Below are 20,106 nucleotides of genomic sequence, written 5' to 3' on the forward strand. Positions count from 1 at the left end.
GTTTATTTACTTATCTTAAAAATTTTTTTTAATGTTTATTTATTTTTGAGAGAGAGAGAGAGAGAGAGAGGCACAGAATCTGAAGCAGGCTCCAGTCTCTAAGCTGTCAGCACAGAGCCCGACACGGGGCTCAAACCCACAAACCGCAAGATCATGACCTGAGCTGAAGTCAGAGGCTTAACCGACTGAGCCACCCAGGCACCCTTATTTATTTATCTTGAGGGGAGAGAGAGAGAGAGAGAGAGAGAGAGAGAGAGAGAGAGACCTCAAGTTGGGGAGGGGCAGAGAGAGAGGGAGAGAATCCCAAGCAGGCTCTGTGCCGTCAGCTCAGAGAGCAGCATCAGGCTCAAACTCACGATGAACAGTGAGATCATGACCTGAGCTGAAATCAACAGGTCCACGCTTAACTGACTGAGCCCCCCAGGTGCCCCTGGAGGAGAATGTCTTCATTCTTAGGAGATCCGTGAGGTACTGACAAAGCACAACAGGGCAAACTATTACCAACTGTTAAATCCAGGCAAAGAATAGTTAGTTGCTCTAAACTTTCAACTTTTCTGTATATTTTTAAAAGTCCAATATAAACAGCTGGATAAAAAGGAAGGGAGAAGATTAGAAAAAGGGCAAACAACTATTTGGAGGAATCCTGCTGTGAAGGGAATGTATTAGTTTCCTAGAGCTGCTGTAAAAAATTACCGCAAGCTGCATGGCTTAGAAGAACAGAAATTTATTCCCTCTGGAGACTAGAGTTCTGGAGGCCAAAAGTCCAAAATCAAGGCCTTGGCAAGGGCCACACACTCTCCAGAGGCTCTGAGGGAGAATCCATTCTTTGCTGTTCCAACTGCTGGTGGCCGAATCATTCCTGCCTCTGGCTTTGGGCTCACATGGCCGCCTCCTCTTCTCTGTGTCTGATCTCCTTTGTCTCTTTCTTATAAGGATGCTTGTGATGGCATTTAGGGCTCACCCAGATGATCTAGCATAAGCTCCCCCTTTCAGGATCTGTAACTTAATCATATCTTTTGCCATGTCAACTAATATTCACCCTTCTGTCATATGAGGCCATATGCACAGGTTCCTGGGATCAGGAAGTGAGTATATCTTTGAGGGGCCACTTTTGTGCCTACCACAGGGAACCAGGAAAATGGGGCGGTAGCCAGAGGGGAATATGTGTGTGGTCAAGAGAGGTTTTGTGTTGTTTTAAAGATGAGATAACAGGTTTAAGATGCATTGTTGTTTTTTTAAGATGAGAGCAATTACAGCATGTTTATAATAACTGATCTAGTACTTTGCTGTGTGCTGAGGTTTATTTGTTCACTATGTTAGTCACTTTGACCCAGGAAAATTCATAAAGGAAACAGTAAGTTACCTTCAAGATGAAAATCAGGGTTACACTTGAAAATTCAATTAAGAATAATCAAAATGTATGGGAATGCAAGCTGGTGCAGCCACTCTAGAAAACAGTGTGGAGGTTCCTCAAAAAACGAAAAATAGAACTACCCTATGACCCAGCAATTGCACTACGAGGTATTTATCCAAGGGATACAGGTGTGCTGTTTCCAAGGGACACATGCATCCCAATGTTTATAGCAGCGCTATCGACAATGGCCAAAGCATGGAAAGAGCCCAAATGTCCATCGATGGATGAATGGATAAAGAAGATGTCGTACGTATATACAATCGAGTATCACTCGGCAGTCAAAAAGAATGAAACCTTGCCATTTGCAACTATGTGGATGGAACTGGAGGGTATTATGCTAAGTGAAATTAGTCAGTCAGAGAAAGACAAAAATCATATGACTTCACTCATATGAGGACTTTAAGAGACAAAACAGATGAACATCAGGGAAGGGAAACAAAAATAATTTAAAAACAGGGAGGGGGACAAAGCATAAGAGACTCATAAATATGGAGAACAGAGGGTTACTGGAGGGGTTGTGGGAGGGGGGATGGGCTAAATGGGTCAGGGGCACTAAGGAACCTACTCCTGAAATCATTGTTGCACTATATGCTAACTAATTTGGATGTAAATTAAAAAATAAAAATAAAAAAAATAAAATTAAAAAAAAATACTCAAAATGTATTGGAGGAGACTTTTTGTCAAACACGGCAGACTGAACACACAATGTTTAACTCCAAACCTCACCAAGATGAAAATAAAGGGATAAATACAGTAAAAACCATAAAGAATGAAGACCGTCAATTAACAAGCCCCATCTGTGCACACGGAATAAGATCAAACATTTGAGGAAAACTTCACACACACACACACACACACACACACACACACACACACACACCAGAAAAGGTGGTGGGGGGAGAAGAATTCAAAGGAAACAATAAGAAAAACAGAACAATTAGAAACAGGAAAGTTCTTCCTTGGAGAGCTAAGAGAACATGTACCTGAAATAAAAACAGAAATGCTATATAAAAAAAGAAACAATCAGTGAACAAGAGAATCGAAATTAAAAAAAAAACAAAATCCTCAATAGAAAGGATAAGAAGGTAAAGTTAATGACACTGTCCAGAGAGTAGAATAAAAAAAGAGGGACAAAAATAGAAAAAAAGATAAGAGCCCTAACCGGGCTCCAATGTCCTATAGTAGAAGTACAGACAATGAGACGAGAGGGCAGGCTGACCTGTCAGAGTGGTAGAAAACAGGTAATTCACATACGGAAGAAAAACAGGTCATATCCATCTCTGGAAGCTATTAGAGGATGTGGTTGACCAAAATAAGTCTGTAAAACAAGAGAGAGGGAGAAGATCTAAGATCCAGGCAGTAGGAGATCCAACACAGAAGAACAGAGAGAAGGGTTAAGAAGTCCAGGAAAGTAGCTGTGGAGGAAGCCTGGAACAGAGCCACTCTGCCTCAGACCCAGACGACAAAGGACTCAAAGAAGGAAAAAAAAAAAAGTGAAATTAATAAATTATCTATTAGGTTTGACTATCTGAACAAAACTCTGACATGGGCTTTACAGATCTTTTGGAAACTTGGCAGAAAATTAGCAAAGGGTATGTAAAAAATGAACAATTTAGGGGTACCTGGGTGGCTCAGTCGGTCAAGTGTCCAACTTTGGCTCTGTTCATCTCACGGTTTGTGAGTTCGAGCCCCGCGTCGGGCTTCTGGCTCTGTGCTGACAACTCAGTGCCTGGAGCCTGCTTTGGATTCTCTGTCTCCCCCCTCTCTCTGCACCTCCCCGCTCACCCTCTATCTCTGTCAAAAAAATAAAGAAACTTCAAAAAATTACATTAAAGATAAGTAAGTAAATGAATGAATAAAAGTATATGGAGGAAAAGGGTGAAATATTTCTTTCATCCTAACACTCCATGGCTGCTTTCTGTCATCTCCTTACATCCCTATCCAAGAGAAAAACAGGACCTAAGAACCTAAGTTTTGACGCTGATGTCGTGACAGCAGGCACTCGGGGGGTCCTCTCTTCCCTGGGATGACAGTGGATGACGGACGGCATGTGGAAGTCATAAAAGAAAGCCCCAAAGGAGACTGACACAAGAGGAAAAGTCCACGTGATTAGATGAGCAAATAAAAGCCAAAGATGGGAGTGGCGCCTGGATGGTTCGGTTGGTGGAGTGTCCGGCTCTTGATTTTAGCTCAGGTCATGATCCCAGGGTTGTGGGATCAAGCCCCGAGTTGGGCTCCACATTGAGTGTGGAGCCTGCCTGGGATTCTCTGTTTCCCTCTGCCCCTCTCCCCACCCCCCACTTGCACTTTCTCTCTCCCTCTCTCTCTCTCTCTTAAAAAAAAAATATATATATATATATATTTATACATAAATATATATGATATACATGATATATAATGTATATCATTATATATCTGTATATACATACAATGCGTATATGTCATATATAATGTATATACACATATATAATGTGTATTATATATATATAACATGGGTCAAAAATGGAAACAATAATAACACAAATAGTTGAGGTAACTTCAAATTGAGTATGAGCAACTCGAATTTGATGTGCGAAGGGGAGGGAAACCCATGGAAATGGTGATCATGGTGAAGTGACTGAAATAGTGGAGGCCAGCAATTATTCTGGATACATTTGGGGGCTAGTTAGACGGAAGATCCATGAGGATGAGCTTGGTCCAGATGTACGGGGCCCTGCAAGAGGCCTGGCCTGTCCCATTACATTGCAAAATTGGCTTACATGGGAGGGCATACATTACAGAAAGAGTAAAGGAAATAACTTTCAGACCCAACAAACATAATCATTATGATGGGATTTGACTTCTTACTTTTTTTTTTCCTTCCCTCATTTTCTTTGCTCTTGCCTTGGTCACTTTGGAGCCCCTCATTCTTCTTCAGGATCCTCTTTGAGAAGTTTTCTTTGCTCGCTCCAGCTTGCTTCTTCCTTCACAACCTCCATTACCTATCCTTTGTCCTTCCGTAATTTTCCATTTTTCTCACGACGCATTCTTCTGGATCTCGTAAACCCAATCACACATTAAACGCAATCTTCTAGCCCGTCCCAAATCCCCTTCTCAAACATTTCCCTACAAGTCACGGCTCTTCTCCAAGAACCCAGTCTCCACTTGTCCTCTACTTATCAACACATTTTCAGATCTTTCCTTTCTCCTCAAAATGTTCCCATTTCCCTTTCTCTCACCCTTCTTTGTTTCCATTGGCCCTGGCCTCCACCTTCAACCCCAGAAGCTCTTCATTCCCGTGATCTCCTTCCCTCTCTCGGGTTTACTTCTTCAGGGTCAATAATGCTCTGCGTGGCTCTAATGTCTCCTTTTTGACTTGCAACACTTCCGCTATCTGCTTCCCTTTCTTTAGCCTCAGTCCTTCATCTGCCTCCTTCACCACTACCTTCACCTATAACCTCTTTCTCTTCCGCGGAAACAGATTCATCAGCAATATCACTCACCCCATCCAAGACATCCTCCTCAATTCCCGCCTCCTTAGCCCCTTCGAGCTCATCACTCCCTTCCACTCTTTCAACAGGAATTTCCATCTCGGCACCAGTAACTTCTACCAACCTTTCAATACTCTCTTCATTTATGCTCCCCATTCCTGAATCCTCCAGCTTCTCTCCACTAGGCCCCAGCTTTTCTGCACTTGACTGCAGTTTATCTCCAGTGGATCTCAAATCCTCCCCACTAGTTCCCAGCTTCTCTCCCCGGGATCCCTGGTTCTCTCCACTTGACCCCAGCTTCCCTCCAGTCAGACTCAGCTTCCCTCCACTTGACCTCAGCCTCTCTCTACTTGACCTCAACTTCTCGCCACCGGACCTCAGCTCCTCCTCATTCTGCCCTAGTGTATATCCCCTGGATCTCAAGTCCTCTCCGCTGGTCCGTACCCCAGTAACCTTCAACCTGTCTTTAAAACCAGACCCCATCCTAGACCCTGCTGTAGTGCCTGCACCTTCAGATTCAGCGCCTATTTTGCCTCTGAGTTCTTGCTTTCCCCACATCTCCCTTGGGCTGTTTTCCCCCAAACCTGCTGAAGCCTGTGATGCACCTGCTACATTGGGCAGTAGCTTCACATCCATCCTTTCCTGACTCTGGCCTGACTTCTCTTTCAAGGCCCTCTTTTCCACACCGTCCAGTCTCCAGTTCTCAGAGTCAAGCTTGGGGCCCCACATCCTAGGCTTTTGTGTATTTCTACCCAGGAGCTCCATTCTCTTCCCGATCACAATGAGCCCGTTCCAGGGCACCCACAATGTTTCTCGCTGAATCTGCGCCCCTCTGCTTCCTGGCTCCAGGTGCGACCGCCCGTGACCCCGGGCCTGGCCTCGGGCCTTGCCGCGTCCCCTCACTGCTCTGGGCTGCTTACCCCGCACATCCCTCATACCCCAGAGCGAATAGTCTAACGGAACCCCTTTCTCCACAGACATTACCCCTCACCCTCGTCCCTGGCCCACCACCCACCCCTGCTCCCCATTCCCTCCCCCAGCCCTCCCCCACCCTCCCACCCTCCCACCCAGCCCTCCCCCACCCTCCCACCCTGCCACCCTACCACCCTTGCCCACTAGCCCGCCGCCTTGCCCACCGCCTGGAGGGCGCGCGACTGAGCTAGTGCGCACGCGCAGATCGCGCGAGGCCGTTGGCGCCGCGGCCCGGAGCTGCGGCGCGCGGCTCACTGCCAGCCTGGGGGCGGGGGCTGACGTGGCACGAGGCCTCTGCAACCCCAGAACCCCCGACCCCGGCCCCCACGCCGTCGCCGATTCCCGGCCCTCTCGGTCCCGCGCTGCCCCCTTAAAAGCTGGGGCCAAGCACAGGAACGACAGGCGTTGCAGCCAATGATGTCGCTCACGGTGAACCTGACACCCAATCAAAAGGCGCGGCTGCTAGGGAACGGGTGGGAAGCACGCCGGACTCCAGGTGACTCCGGGCAGGGAGGGGAACGTGTCTCCGTCAGCTGATCGAGTCCCGTGCAACCGGCGAGTAATCGGGGACGAAGCTGCGGGAGCGCGCGGACAGTGGCCAGCCGCGGAATAGTTGTGTGCTGCAGCCACGAAGGAGGGTGATGGAAGGGCGTCAAGAGGCTGGGAAGGAGAACAAGGTAAAGGAAAACGCAAATCCCCTCCCAACCTCCACCTCACTCCATGATACCCAATGATGCCCAATCAGGGAGTGGGGCGTGTGTGCGTGTGTTCACGCGCACGCGTGAGCTAGAGGAGAGACCTGAGCAAGGGGGTGGGGCGCGTCTGTGGCACCTGCATGGGGCCAAAGGAGGCAGGGTTTACCTTTGCCCTGCCAGGTGGAAAGGGACCGGCACTGCCACTCCTCTCCTCCCTCCCCAGGTTCTGGCTTACCGGGGAAGGAGAGGAAGGAGGGATGTTAGGGATTGAGAAGGGAATGGAGTACACTTCTTTGCCCAGGAAGGAATCTGGTTCAACACTAATGGCTTCACTTGTGTATTCGTGTTCATGTAACATAAGATCATGAATTCTTCACCCTTTCCTCTTGATTTCGTTCAACAAATAGTTGTTGAGCATCCTTGGGCTCACGGGGGTGCACACTTTTGAGAGTTGGAGGTATGTGCCTGGTGGGCTGTGGCTGAGGACAAGGATGGAGTAGCTGTGGTCCATCCCTGAAGTCCCCTCTCCCTCAAGCAGTTACCAAACAGTACAGGTTAGAACAGAGATACTAAGGCAGCAGGGGGGATACAGGAGACTTAGGGGCCCATTGTACCACTGAGCCAGATTGTGTGTGTTGGGGGGATCGCGGTTGGACACAAAAGGAGCCTGCCCTGGGGACGTTGTAGAAGCCAGAAAGTGAGGAGTGGGGTTCAAGTGGAGTTCGTAGAGGTGAGAAGGCCTGAGAGAGACAAAGTATGGAGGAGAAAATATGTGTTTCAGTGTTTATCTATGTTTGTATTCATGGTTAAATTAATTAATATATGTAAGACGCTTAGATCAGTGCCTGGCATATAGGAAGCTCAAGTATAAGTGTTAGCTATTGTTATCGTTGTTGTTATAACTGTTATTATATGGGATGTGTACTGGGCTATCAAACTGATGGGTGCATCCTCAAACTTTGTAAGTGCCAGACTCTCTGAATGTCCTCTATTAGATCATGTCCTCTAGAGTAAGCATTGCCTTCTCTAAGGTTCTCCTTTAAACAGAGACGAAAAGAATACTAAATGAAGATGTAAATAAAAATATAATAGAAGATAAAATGAAATAATGCAAAAATACTTGACTAATCTAACAGAAGGCAAGAAAGAAAGGATAAAGGAACAAAAAATAGATGAGCCAAAAAAAGAAAAAAAAAAAACCCCACCCAAAAGGCAAGATAGCAAGTTAGTAGCCTATATCAGTAATTACAATAATTATAAATAGACCAAACACTCCATTAAAAACATATTCAGGGGGTGCCTGGCTGGCTTAATCGGTAGAGCATGTGACTCTTGGTCTCGGGGTTGTGAGTTTGCACCCTACCTTGAGTGTAAGGTTACTTTATGTTTATTTATTTTTGAGAGAGAGACAGCAGGGGAGGGGCAGAGAGAGAGAGGGAGATACAGGATCTGAAGCAGGTTCCAGGCTCTGAGCTGTCAGCACAGAGCGCAATGCAGGGCTTGAGCCCACGAACTGTGACATCATGACCTGAGCCGAAGGTGGAAATTTGACCGACTGAGCCACGCAGGTGCCGTAGGTTACTTTAAAAAAAAAATCAGAGGCACCTGGATGTCTCAGTGGGTTAAGCGTCTGACTTGATTTCAGCTCAGGTCATGATTTCAGTATTGTGGGATCAAGCCCCACATTGGGCTCTATGCTGACAGTGCAGAGCCTGCTTGGGATTCTCTCTCTCCCTCTCTCTTGCCTCTCCCCCCTTCTGTCTCTCTCTCAGCTCCCCCCTCCCACTCATGCTCTCTCTCTCTCTCTCCTTCAAAAATAAATAAACATTAAAATAAAAAAATTCAGATTGGATTTTTTTCAGATTGGATATTTATTTTTGTTATTCGTTTATTTATTTATTGGGGTGCCTAGATGGCTCAGTCAGTTAAGCAGCCAACTTCAGCCAAAGTCATGATCTCATGGTCCATGGGTTTGAGCCCCACATCTGGCCCTGTGGCTGGAGCCTGCTTTGGATTCTGTATTTCCCTTTCTCTCTGTCCCTCCCCCACTCACATTCTGTCTGTCTGTCTCTCTCAAAATAATAAATATTTAAAATATTTATTTATTTATTTATTTATTTATAGAGAGAGCATGAGTGGGGGAGTGGGAGAGAGAGAGAGAGACAGAGAGAGAGACAGAGAGAGAGAGAGAATCCCAAGCAGGCTCCACATTCATTACAGAGCCCAATGCGGGGCTCGATCCCAAGACCTTGTGATCATGACCTGAGCTGAAATCAAGAATCAGATGCTCAACCAACTGAGCTACCCAGCCACCCCAGACTGGACTTTTTAAAGACAACTATACTCAGTTAAAAAAGACATACTTTATAAGGATACAAAAAGAATGCTAACCAAAAGAACGCTGGCATGGCTATATTAATTTCAGACAAAGTAGATTCTAAGACAAAAAGTATTACTAGAAATAAAGAGGGACATTTTATAATGATTAAGGAGTCAAGTCAACAGGAAGATAAAACGGTCCTAAATTTATATGCAACTAATAACATCATTTCAAAATACGCAAAGTAAAAGATTATTGAATTAAAAGGAGAAATAGACAAACCCACAATTACAATTATAGGTTTAACACAACTCTCTCAAGTGTTAGAACAAAAAAACAAAAAAAAATATGTAAGGATTTGAGGATTTAAAATACCATGATTAATCTACTTGATCTAATTGGTTTATGTAGAGCTCTGTACCCAACAACCGCAGAAAACAATTCTTCTCAAGTGCACCTGAAACATTTACCAAAATACATTATATGTTTGGCTATAAAGCAAGTATCAACAAGGTTTGAAACATTGAAATCATACAGAATGAGATCTCTGTCCCAGTAGGATTAAAGAATCAAAAGATTCCAAAATATTTGGAAAGTAAGCATCATGCTTCTAAATAATTCACAGGTCAAAGAAGAAATTATAATTAACATTAGTTTCTTAAAGAAATTGTCTTGAAAATATGATATATCAAAACTTATGAGATATAGCTAAAGCAGTATCCAGAGGGAAATTTATACCGCCAAATGCATATGTTAGAAAAGAATAAAGGTTGAAAAGTCAATGACCTAAATTTCAATCTCAAGAAACTAGAAAGAGAAGAGCAATTGAAACCCCAAGAAAGAAAAAGGAAGGAAATAATAAAGAGCAGAAATCAATTAATAGATGATAAATATACAAATATAGAAACTCAATAATGCCAAAAATAGTTTTTTGAAAATACTAATATAAATTGATACACTTCCAGGAGCGCCTGGGTGGGTCAGTCAGTTAAGTGTCCAATTCTTGGTTTCAGCTAAGTCACAATCTCATAGATTGTGAGTTCAAATCCCACCTCAGGCTCCACACTGACAGTGCAGAGCCCACTTGGGATTCTCTCTCTCTCCCTCTCTCTCTCTGCCCCTTCCCTCCTCATGCTCTCTCTCTCACACACACAATAAATAAATAAAATTTTTTTAATTTTTTTTAACGTTTATTTATTTTTGAGACAGAGAGAGACAGAGCATGAACAGGGGAGGGGCAGAGAGAGAGGGAGACACAGAATCTGAAACAGGCTCCAGGCTCTGAGCTGTCAGCCCAGAGCCCGACGCGGGGCTCAAACTCACGGACCGTGAGATCATGACCTGAGCTGAAGTCGGACGCTTAGCCGACCAAGCCACCCAGGCGCCCCTAAACTTTTTTTTTAATGATAAACTTCTGGGGTGCCTGCGTGGCTCAGTCGGTTAAGCATTTGACTCTTGATTTTGATTCAGGTCATGATCTAATGGTTCATGAGATTCAAACGTGAGATAGAATCCCACAATCTCTCTCTCCCCCGTCTCTCTCTCTCAAAATAAATAAATAAATAAACTAAAAAAATTGATAAACTTGTAGCAAGAGTGATAGAGACAGAGCAAGAGGGAGACTGAGAGGAAGGAACAGAGAAAATATTAATTACCAAAACCAGGAGTGATAAAGTGCACATTGATAGAGATGTTTCAGACATTAAAAAGATAGAGTTTTTAAGAACAAGTTTATGCCAACAAATGAGAGAATTCAAATAAAATGGACAAACTACTTGAAAAGTGCAACTTACCAAACCTGAAACCAAAATTAGAAAGTCTGAATAGTCCCTGGGGTACCTGGGTGGCTTAGTCAGTTAAGCATCTGATTTTGGCTCAGGTCATGATCTCACTCATTCCTGAGTTTGAGCCCCGTGTTGGGCTCTGTGCTGACAGCTCAGAGCCTGGAGCCTGTTTCAGATTCTGTGTCCCTTCTTGCTCTCTGCCCCTCCTCCACTTGCATTCTCTCTCTCTCTCTCTCTCTCTCCTTCAAAAATAATAAACATTAAAATCTGAATAGTCCTATGTCTATTATAGGAAGTAAATCTATCATTTAAAAGTGTTCAAAAATACCTCTCTAAGCTCATATCATTTCACATGTGAATTCTTTTGAAACATTAAAGAAAAACTAATACCATTCTTATATAAATTATTCCAAAAGCAGAAATAGAAGGCACAATTCCAACTTATTTTGGAAGAATAACATAACCTTGATACAAAAACCTGTCAAGAGGAGGCGGGTGGTGGTGATGGTTGCACAACACTGTGAATATACTTAATACCAATAAACTGCTTAAAAATGGTCAAAATGAATCTTCTGTGTTATGTGTATTTTACCACACACACACAAAAATACCTGTTGACATCATTAAAAGAAAGGAAAAATATAGGTTAACATCTCTTGTGAACATAAATGGAAAAATCACAAAATATTATCAAGTTGAATAAGCAATATATAAAAACATAATACTTCATGATGAAGGCTTTATTCCAGGAATGCAGGGTGGCTTAATAATTGAAAATTAATCAGTGAAATTAAGCACATACACAGACTAACAGGAGAACCCATATGATATCTCAGTAAAGGGAGGAAACATTGATAAAAATCAACACTCTTACCAAACTAGGCATAGAAGGGAGTCTCACTGATCTGATAGGGCATCTGAAAACATCTTCAAGCTTATATTTTGAATGCGTTCCCTCTGAGATCAGAAACAAGTCAAGGATTTCCTTTTTCACCAGGTCACCACTTCTGCGTTGTACTAGAGGTTCTAGCAAGTGCAATAAGGCAAGAAAAAGAAAGAAAAGGTATAAAGGTTGGAAAGGAGAAACTAAAACTATCATTATTTTATATCGTAGGCTTGTATAGGGACGAAATCCAAAATAATCTATAAGCTATTAAAAGTAGTATGTAAATTTAGCAAGGTTTTTGGACACAAAGAATATAAAAATCAATTGTGTGTTTCTACATACTAGCAACAAATAATTAGGAAATGAAATTTTTAAAAATCGCATTTAAAATAGCAACAATAATAAAAAATCATGGGGCACCTGGGTGGATCAGTCAGTTAAGCCTCCAACTTTGGCTCAGGTCATGATCTCACGGTTCGTGAGTTCAAGTCCCGCGTTGGGCTCTGTGCTGACAGCTCAGAGCCTGGAACCTGCCTCAGATCCTGTGTCTCCTCCTCTCTGCCCCTCCCCTGCTCATGCTCTGTGTTACTGTCTCTCAAAAACCAATAAATATTTTAAAATGTAAAAAAATAATAAATCATAAAACACCTAGGAATGAATCTAACAAAAGATGTGCAAAACCTTTACAGGGAACACTCCAAAACATTACTGAGAAAAATTAAAGAAGACCTAAATAATTGGAAGGCTATTTCATGTTGATGGGTTGGAAGAATCAACATTGTAAAAATGTATATCCTTCCTAAATTGATCTATAGATTCAATTTAATCTCAATCAAAATCCCAGCAGGTTTTTTGGGTGGAAATTAACAAAGCTGGTTCTACAATTTATGCATAAATGCAAAGACCTATAATCGCCAAAATGATTTTGAAAATGAAGAAAGTAAATTCTATTTGATTTCAAGTTTGTCTGTCAATTACAATCATCAAGACAGTATGATATCCGAAGTACAGACATGTAGAGTACAGAACTGATAACATTTAGGAAGTCCATTTATTTTCTACCAAGACGTGCACCAAAGCAAATCAATCAAAAGATAGTCTTTCTAGGCCGCCTGACTGGCACACTCAGAAGAGCATGCGGCTCTTGATCTCGAGGTCATGAGTCCAAGCCCCATGTTGGGTGTAGAGATTACTTAAATAAACTTAAAAAAATCTTTTTTTATTTTTAAAAAAACTTTTTTGACGTTTATTTATTTTTGAGACAGAGAGAGACAGAGCATGAACAGGGGAGGGGCAGAGAGAGAGGGAGACACAGAATCTGAAACGGGCTCCAGGCTCTGAGCTGTCAGCACAGAGCCTGACGCGGGGCTCGAACTCACGGACCGTGAGATCATGACCTGAGCCGAAGTCGGACGCTTAACCGACTGAGCCACCCAGGCGCCCCAAAATAGTCTTTTTTTAAACAAATAGTGCTAAAATGGCTGGCTATTTATATGGCAAAAATGAGTCACAACCCATACCTTACACTGTATACAAAATGAATTGAAAGTGGATCATAGACATAAATGTAAAAACTAAAACTATTAATTTCTAGAAGAAGAAAAAATAGGAGAATATCTTTATCTTTATGACCTGGGGGTAGGCAAAAGTCTCTTCAAGAGTACACAAAAACCCTTAATCATAAAAGAAAAGACTGACATATTGGAGCTCGTAGAATTATAAGCCATTAAGAGAGTAAAAAGGAAACCAAAGGATAGGAGATATACTATTGACAACACATATTGACAACACATATAACTGACAAAGGGCTTGTCTCCAGAGTATATAAAGAGTTCCTACAAATTAATAATTAAAAAAAGACAATCTGATTTTTAAAAGAAGAGGGTAGGGATGAAGCAAAAGACTTGAATAGGCACTTGACAAAAGATGTCCAAATGGCCAGTAGGTACATAAAATGATGTTCATCATCATTCCTCATCAGGAAATACAGGTTAAAACCACAAGGCACGATTACCATACCTCCACCAGTATAGCTAATATGAAAAGGACTAACAACTCTAAGTATTGGCAGGGGTGTTGTGCGACCGGGACTTCCAAACAGTGCTGGCAGGAGTATAAATTTGTATGATCACCTTGAAAAACTGGCAGTATCTGTGATAGCATTTTTTTTTCAACGTTTTTTATTTATTTTTGGGACAGAGCGAGACAGAGCATGAACGGGGGAGGGGCAGAGAGAGAGGGAGACACAGAATCGGAAACAGGCTCCAGGCTCTGAGCCATCAGCCCAGAGCCCGACGCGGGGCTCGAACCCACGGACCGTGAGATCGTGACCTGGCTGAAGTCGGACGCTTAACCGACTGCGCCACCCAGGCGCCCCTGTGATAGCATTTAATAAACACACGCCTACCCTGTGACCAAACAATTCTCACACCCAGCAGAAATGAGTACTTAGGTTCCTCAAAAGACATACGCAAGACTGTTCATGGAAGCCTTACTCACAGGAGAGTATCTATACTCAAGGAGAGCCTTGAGTATCTATACTCAAGGAGAATAAATACGTAAACTCTGATATACTCATATGGAATACTACACAGCAGTCAAAGAATTACTACTGCACTCAGCAACATAGATGGATGTCATGAAGGAACATGGAAACAATGGTGTCTACTTCATTTACGTGAAGTTTAAGGCCAGGGCAAAATAATCTAGGGTGGTAAAAGTCAGTCGTCCATAGTATGTGCCAAATATGTGCCAAAGCCTGTGAGAGGAGAGAATGAGACCCCTGGATGTGAGAGGTGGGAAGGTGCCAGTTTACACACACACACACACACACACACACACACACACACACACACGTATACGTATACGTATATGTATACGTATACGTATATGTATATGTATATATATATGCTGGCGAGCAATTCTTGAAGGTAGAATGGCCTCTTCCCCTTCACTTGGCACAGTGGTGTAGACATAGTAGGTGTTCAATAAATGTGTGTTGAAAAGCTCAGTGCAAGAATTAACTAGTAGTTTCATGCCTCGCGGATCTTTTCCTTTAGAGAAATGCACCCGCTTTGCCCACAAGCCAATGCCTCTTGGGACTAAAAGTGGTGAATGGTCTCAGGAACCCCTCAAAAGGGGGCGAGAACATCTTGTCTAACTCTCTTTAGGCCCTGATGAAAGGGGACCTGAAGTAACCGGCCGGGGAAGAGGTAAGCTGGTAGCTAAGAAAGGATTTGGGGGTCTGGAATTGAGAAACTGGGTTCACATCTGGCCCTGCCACTTTGCAGCTGTGTGATTTCAGAAAAGTTATTTCACCTCTCTGGTGGTCTGCTTCCGTATCTACGAAATGGGGAGCATTCTGGCTGCTTCTGAGGTTGGAAGTGTGGGAAAGTGTTGTAGTAATTGTAAGGCCCCGAGCAGTGACTTATCAGGATCCCTCTAGGGGTAGCTGGTGACCCCAGGGCATTGGAGAAGCAGTGCTGCTGAGGTGGGCTTTGCAGGAGGACCTGAAGTCAGAGGTGAGGATGCGGGTAAGGGGCTGTGGTCAGTCATGTCCGAAACCTCCCCTCCCCGGCAGCCCTCCTCCACATCAGTGGACCCGCAGGGAGACAGCTCCTTACAGGTGGAGATCTCTGATGCAGTGAGTGAGCGGGACAAGGTGAAATTCACTGTTCAAACCAAGGTGAGGCTGCCCGGGGAGCAAGAGGGCAGTTCGGATGCCTGCCTGAGGAGCCTGCTGCCCCCAGCCTTTGCTTGCCCCAGGGGGTGGTGGGCAGATGCCGACAGAGACTTCGGGCCCTGTTCCTCGACCTGGCCCCTGCCCCCTGCCCCCTGCCCCTCCGAGAAAGCAAGCATCTTGTCTAGTCTCCAGCTGGCCGTTTGCCTCTGGCCCCAAGTCCTAACCCTCCCCCCCGTCCATCATCTCGAGTGACATCATGGACGGCTAAGCCACCAAGGCCCACCTTGGGCCTCACCTGGGATGTGGGATTGGGGAAGCCCAAAAGTGGGTGCCCAGGATGCCTGATGGGTGCAGGGTTTGGGAGGGGAGGAGAGACACCTCAGACAGGCTTCTCGGCTTCCAGAGCTGCCTCCCTCACTTCGCCCAAACGGAATTCTCAGTTGTGCGGCAGCACGAGGAGTTCATCTGGCTCCACGATGCCTACGTGGAAAATGAGGAGTACGCCGGCCTCATTGTGAGGAGGGGCAGGGCGGGCTGGGGTTGTGAGGGGCAGGCCCGGGTGCTTGGATGGGGATAGACCGGGCCACGCTTCCCCGTGCTGGGGATGGCCTTCTCAGCAATGAGAGAACCTCCCAGCTCTGTCCCTCCCTTGAGCAGATCCCCCCAGCCCCTCCAAGGCCAGACTTTGAGGCTTCGAGGGAAAAGCTGCAGAAGTTGGGCGAGGGGGACAGCTCCATCACGCGGGAAGAGTTTGCCAAAATGAAGCAGGAGCTGGAAGCGTGAGTGTCACGGCCTTTCCTTGTCTATGACGGAGCCCCAGGCCCACCCCCTTCCTGAGAGTCCTAGGATTTCATCACCTGTGGATGGAGACCCTGACCTCTGACCCCAGGGCTTCTGAGGGGCAGGAGACCCAGCAGAGCCTCGCAGGGCCTTGAGCTTCCTGCCATTTTCCGCAGGGAGTACCTGGCAATCTTCAAGAAGACAGTTGCAATGCATGAGGTCTTTCTGCAACGCCTGGCGGCCCACCCCACCCTGCGTCGAGACCACAACTTCTTTGTCTTTTTGGAATATGGCCAGGATGTGAGCTGGGCCAGAGCCCTGGGGTCACCCTCGGGGGCAGGGGGCACGATGCTAGGTGGGCTCAAGCCTCTGTCTCATCAGCTCCACAAGTGGCATGTGCCTGGGGTGGGAAGTGCAAATGCCCTCCCCAACATCACACTCTCCCCATGTGTGCTTCAGCTCAGTGTCCGAGGAAAGAACAGGAAGGAGCTCCTTGGGGGATTTCTGAGGAATATTGTGAAGTCTGCAGATGAAGCCCTCATCACCAGCATGTCAGGGCTCAAGGTGACCCGTGGGGGCCCTCTGCAGATTCCACCCAGGCCCTCAAGTCCACAGCAAAGATTGAGGCCTAGGGTGGCTGTGGGAGGGAAACCATTGGTGGGGGCATGGCCTAGAAGGAGATTGTGCTACCCTTGCATGTCCATGGGTGCCGTGCTCCTGCTGACTCAGTATAAGGGGCTCCTGTCTGGCTCCCTTAGGAGGTGGATGACTTCTTTGAGCATGAGAGGACCTTCCTGCTGGAGTACCACACCCGGATCCGGGATGCCTGCCTGCGGGCAGACCGTGTCATGCAGTCCCACAAGTGTATGCAGGGCCCAAGGGATTCTGGGTTCTCCGCCCCCTCTCCCCGGCATTCCTACTCCCTGCAGGGAGAAAAGAGAGCAGGGAATGCCCCGGGTCTCACTATGACCACAAACACCAGGGGTGGGGCTTGATGTGCAGACCAAGGGACTCTGATGGAGGGTTGTTCCCCAACAGGCCTGGCAGATGATTATATCCCTATGTCTGCTGCACTGAGCAGTCTGGGAACACAGGAAGTCAACCAGCTAAAGACGTGAGGACTCCCTCTCACCCCTCCTGCCCTCTCTCTATGCCTGTAATACTGTGTCTACCCACTAGGGGTCACTGTGGAAACCTACTATGGGCTGTAGGTGGGAGGTGCAGAAGTTCCTTCCTGCTGGGATTTGGGAGAAGTGAGGGAGATTTCCCCAAGGGCGGGGTGGGGGGTGCGAGTGCTAAGGGAGGCTTTAAGGTGGGAGGCTTTAAGCAACACCCCCTCAAGATCTCTGCCCTAACTCTTCCCCACTGCCTCCTAGGAGCTTCCTCAAATTGGCGGAACTCTTTGAACGACTAAGGGTGAGTACTGCTTCCTGTATTGGAAGGGCACCCAACGATCCTTTGCAGGGGACCAAAGAGTCCTGAAAATGGAGAAAGCTCCAGGGTCATTTTGGAATGTTCAGTGATGACTTGGATCCAGCGGTACCCTGGACTCACCGTTAGTTAAACCCTATTGAGGGGGAGTGGGGACAGGGATCCAGCCTCAAGTGCGTGTGTGTGGTGTTAGGGGAGGGGGTGGGCACCAGGGTTGCCAAGGCATTTACAAGGACGTGCCACGTGCCTCTAGCAGGCTGCACTGCATCGCCAACATCCTGCCCCAGACACACACTTCCTCTTCTCCAAGAGTCACTGCAGCGTGCCAGTCTTTCTAAAATGTGTTGGATCACATCTCTTCCCTGCTCAAGGCCCTTCAGTGACCACGCCGCTTCCAGAAACTGCCCCAAATACAAAGCCCGAAGTTCTTAGCTTGCATTTTAGGCCTTTCAGGATCCAACCACCACCGTCCAAGTGCCCCCACTAAACTCATGAACACATACTAGGCTTGCACACCTGCAGCGCCTTTGGCTGTTGTCTAATTCCTTCCCAAGATCCAGATCAGATGCCACTCTTTAGTGGTTTTCCTTGGCCTGCTCCCCTGAATATCAGGGTTTGACCTAGAGTGGTTATCCAGTGACTCTCTGATATGAAGATGAGCAGCAGTACCCCAGCCCTTAGCTGCCCCTCTGTAAGCTCCCTCCCCAGCCTCCAAACTTCCTGATTCAGAAGCTGGAAGGCCGAGTGGCCTCTGACGAGGACCTCAAGCTGTCAGACATGCTGAGATACTACATGCGAGACTCACAGGCGGCCAAGGTGAGACGTGGCCCCGGAGCAAACCTCAGGGTTGGAGAACAGCAGGAGCAACAGGGGAGGGCAGGCAGGCGAGGCCGTGGGCACCAGTGATCCCGTGCCCCTGCTGACCCCAGGACCTGCTGTACCGGCGGCTGCGGGCGCTGGCCGACTACGAGAACGCCAACAAGGCACTGGACAAGGCACGTACTAGGAACCGGGAGGTGCGGACCGCGGAGAGCAACCAGCAACTGTGCTGCCGACGCTTCGAACGCCTCTCTGACTCGGCCAAGCAGGGTAAAACCCCATGGCTCCGCAACCCCTGCCACTGGGCAGCCTACCCTGCCAGGGTCCCCACTTCTCCCCCCTCCTCCCCAGAGCTCATGGATTTCAAGTCCCGCCGTGTGTCCTCCTTCCGCAAGAATCTCATCGAGTTGGCAGAGCTGGAGCTCAAACACGCTAAGGTGAGCCCTCCAGCCTCCGTGCCGTCTTGCTGTCCCTCTGCCATCCACTCCCAGACCTCTAGATTCTTACCGAATGCTTGCAAGTATGTGTCAAGGGGGAGGTGGACCTTGAGCAGCCCCAGTTGAGGTTCAGGGCCAGGTTTCCTCTTCCACCAGGACCCCTTCCCTTATCACCATCAGCAGTAAGCCCTCAACAAATGGTGGCCGTTATTGCTGAGAGTAAGAATGCAAGGACGGAAGGGACAGGAGGTGTGGGAAGAGGAGCACCCTGAAGCAGGGAGCAGGGTGGCAGGGGGTGGGGGTGGGGGCATCAAGGACCTCTCTCCTACGCAGGCCAGCACCCTCCTTCTCCGGAACACCCTTGTCGCGCTCAAGGGGGAGCCTTAGAGCAGCCAGAGCCTGCTCTGGGGCCTTTTAGTGGCAAGAGCCCCCCCACCTCCTCACCCCAACAAGATGCCACCCCCACAGCAGCCACTAGCCAGGCCCCATGACCTCCCAGGGCAAGGGCAAGCCCAAGCCCTACTCCCACCCAAAGGTGTCAGGTCCTACAAAAGGAAGATAGGGCAGCATGAGTACCATCCTTGGTCACAGGTAAGCAGAACCCCAGCTTTGGGGAGGCCTGGGACCTGGACCTCCCTCCTCTCCTGGGGGCCAAGGGGCAGCCCCCACACCTTGTCCCCCACCCCACCCCCAGAGTTCATTTGTCCCCATCCTGTTCACAAATAAAGAACTTGGTTCTTGCTACAAGGAGGCCTGTTTGTCCTCACTTCCCACAGCTCCAGGGCCCAGATTCACCAGGGTACTATGGAGACCAGACCCTGGGTAACCCTAGTGTCCTCAAAGGGAACTACTCCTTTCTGCTTCCCTCTTGGATACTGGCAAGCTCCAAGGAACTAAGGGACCAGCTTTAACACCAAGAGGCTTTTTTCCCTCCAGTTCAGGTGACTGGGAGTGGGGAACTATAATCCTGCATCCACACCCTTAGGGTACAACTTCTAGGATACTTTTACCTCCTAGGCAGGTGAAAACCCAAAGTACAGGTTGGAGAGCCAGCAGCAATATTGGCAGAAGGCTCAGGGCCACAGCCAACACCCTCTTGATTAAACACAGGGAGGTGGGACCCAAGACACTTGGGTCTGAAGTCCTGGGCTCTACCTGGCTCAGCCCCACCCTGGACTTCAGTCACATCTGCAGGCCAAAGGCTTAACTTGGCTTCTGACTCACAGCAGCCACTGCACCCAGCCCTCACAGATGAATCAGCCATCCATGAAAGAAGGTAGAGAAAAACCGAAGAAACCTCACAGACAGACTAAACAGCTCAAGAGGCAATTTGTAACTTGCAAGCTCCTAGCCTCCATTAGGCAGGACTGAGCGGGGAGTCAGGGAATGGGTCTCGGCGACCAGGGACCCACCTGT

At 47.0% G+C, this 20,106-nt stretch overlaps 2 protein-coding genes across 8 annotated transcripts in view; one reads left to right on the top strand and one right to left on the bottom strand.

Annotated features, from left to right (window-relative positions):
* The window catches only part of LOC102901440, a 33,385-nt gene extending 27,502 nt beyond the window's left edge, over positions 1 to 5,883 (bottom strand). For 5 of the 6 annotated variants that reach the window (XM_023240076.2, XM_023240073.2, XM_023240072.2 and 2 more), the window contains exon 1: positions 4,262 to 5,883. In XM_023240076.2, coding sequence (XP_023095844.1) covers positions 4,816 to 5,865 — 1,050 coding nt within the window. In that variant the 5' untranslated portion in view covers positions 5,866 to 5,883 and the 3' untranslated portion in view covers positions 4,262 to 4,815. Of the gene's footprint in view, positions 1 to 3,721; positions 3,725 to 4,261 lie in introns of all 6 variants that reach the window. The other variant, XM_045039565.1, reaches the window with a different exon arrangement.
* Positions 5,884 to 6,160: 277 nt separating this feature from the next.
* SNX32 (sorting nexin 32) lies at positions 6,161 to 19,434 on the top strand. Of its 2 annotated transcripts, XM_003993723.5 has the most exons (13): positions 6,162 to 6,533; positions 15,122 to 15,226; positions 15,627 to 15,737; positions 15,881 to 16,002; positions 16,180 to 16,303; positions 16,463 to 16,567; positions 16,762 to 16,867; positions 17,042 to 17,117; positions 17,380 to 17,419; positions 18,164 to 18,250; positions 18,364 to 18,523; positions 18,605 to 18,690; positions 19,024 to 19,434. In XM_003993723.5, exons 1-13 carry the CDS (start codon positions 6,498 to 6,500, stop codon positions 19,075 to 19,077), a joined length of 1,212 nt encoding a protein of 403 aa, XP_003993772.1. In that variant the 5' UTR covers positions 6,162 to 6,497; the 3' UTR covers positions 19,078 to 19,434. The 2 variants fall into 2 exon arrangements, with proteins under 2 accessions (XP_019668253.1, XP_003993772.1); XM_019812694.3 differs by lacking the exon at positions 15,122 to 15,226 and having other exon boundaries at positions 6,161 to 6,533.
* The last annotated feature ends 672 nt before the right edge of the window (positions 19,435 to 20,106 follow it).

This window comes from Felis catus, chromosome D1 (genome assembly GCF_018350175.1).
Source record: "Felis catus isolate Fca126 chromosome D1, F.catus_Fca126_mat1.0, whole genome shotgun sequence".
Classification (NCBI taxonomy): domain Eukaryota; kingdom Metazoa; phylum Chordata; class Mammalia; order Carnivora; family Felidae; genus Felis; species Felis catus.

Bases quoted from the DNA above. Each gene is read 5' to 3' on its own strand.
- SNX32 (XM_003993723.5), top strand. From the start codon at position 6,498: ATGGAAGGGCGTCAAGAGGCTGGGAAGGAGAACAAG. The intron at 16,568-16,761 runs GTGACCCGTGGG...TGGCTCCCTTAG, and splicing joins CCAGCATGTCAGGGCTCAAG to GAGGTGGATGACTTCTTTGA. The intron at 18,524-18,604 runs GTAAAACCCCAT...CCTCCTCCCCAG, and splicing joins CTCTGACTCGGCCAAGCAGG to AGCTCATGGATTTCAAGTCC.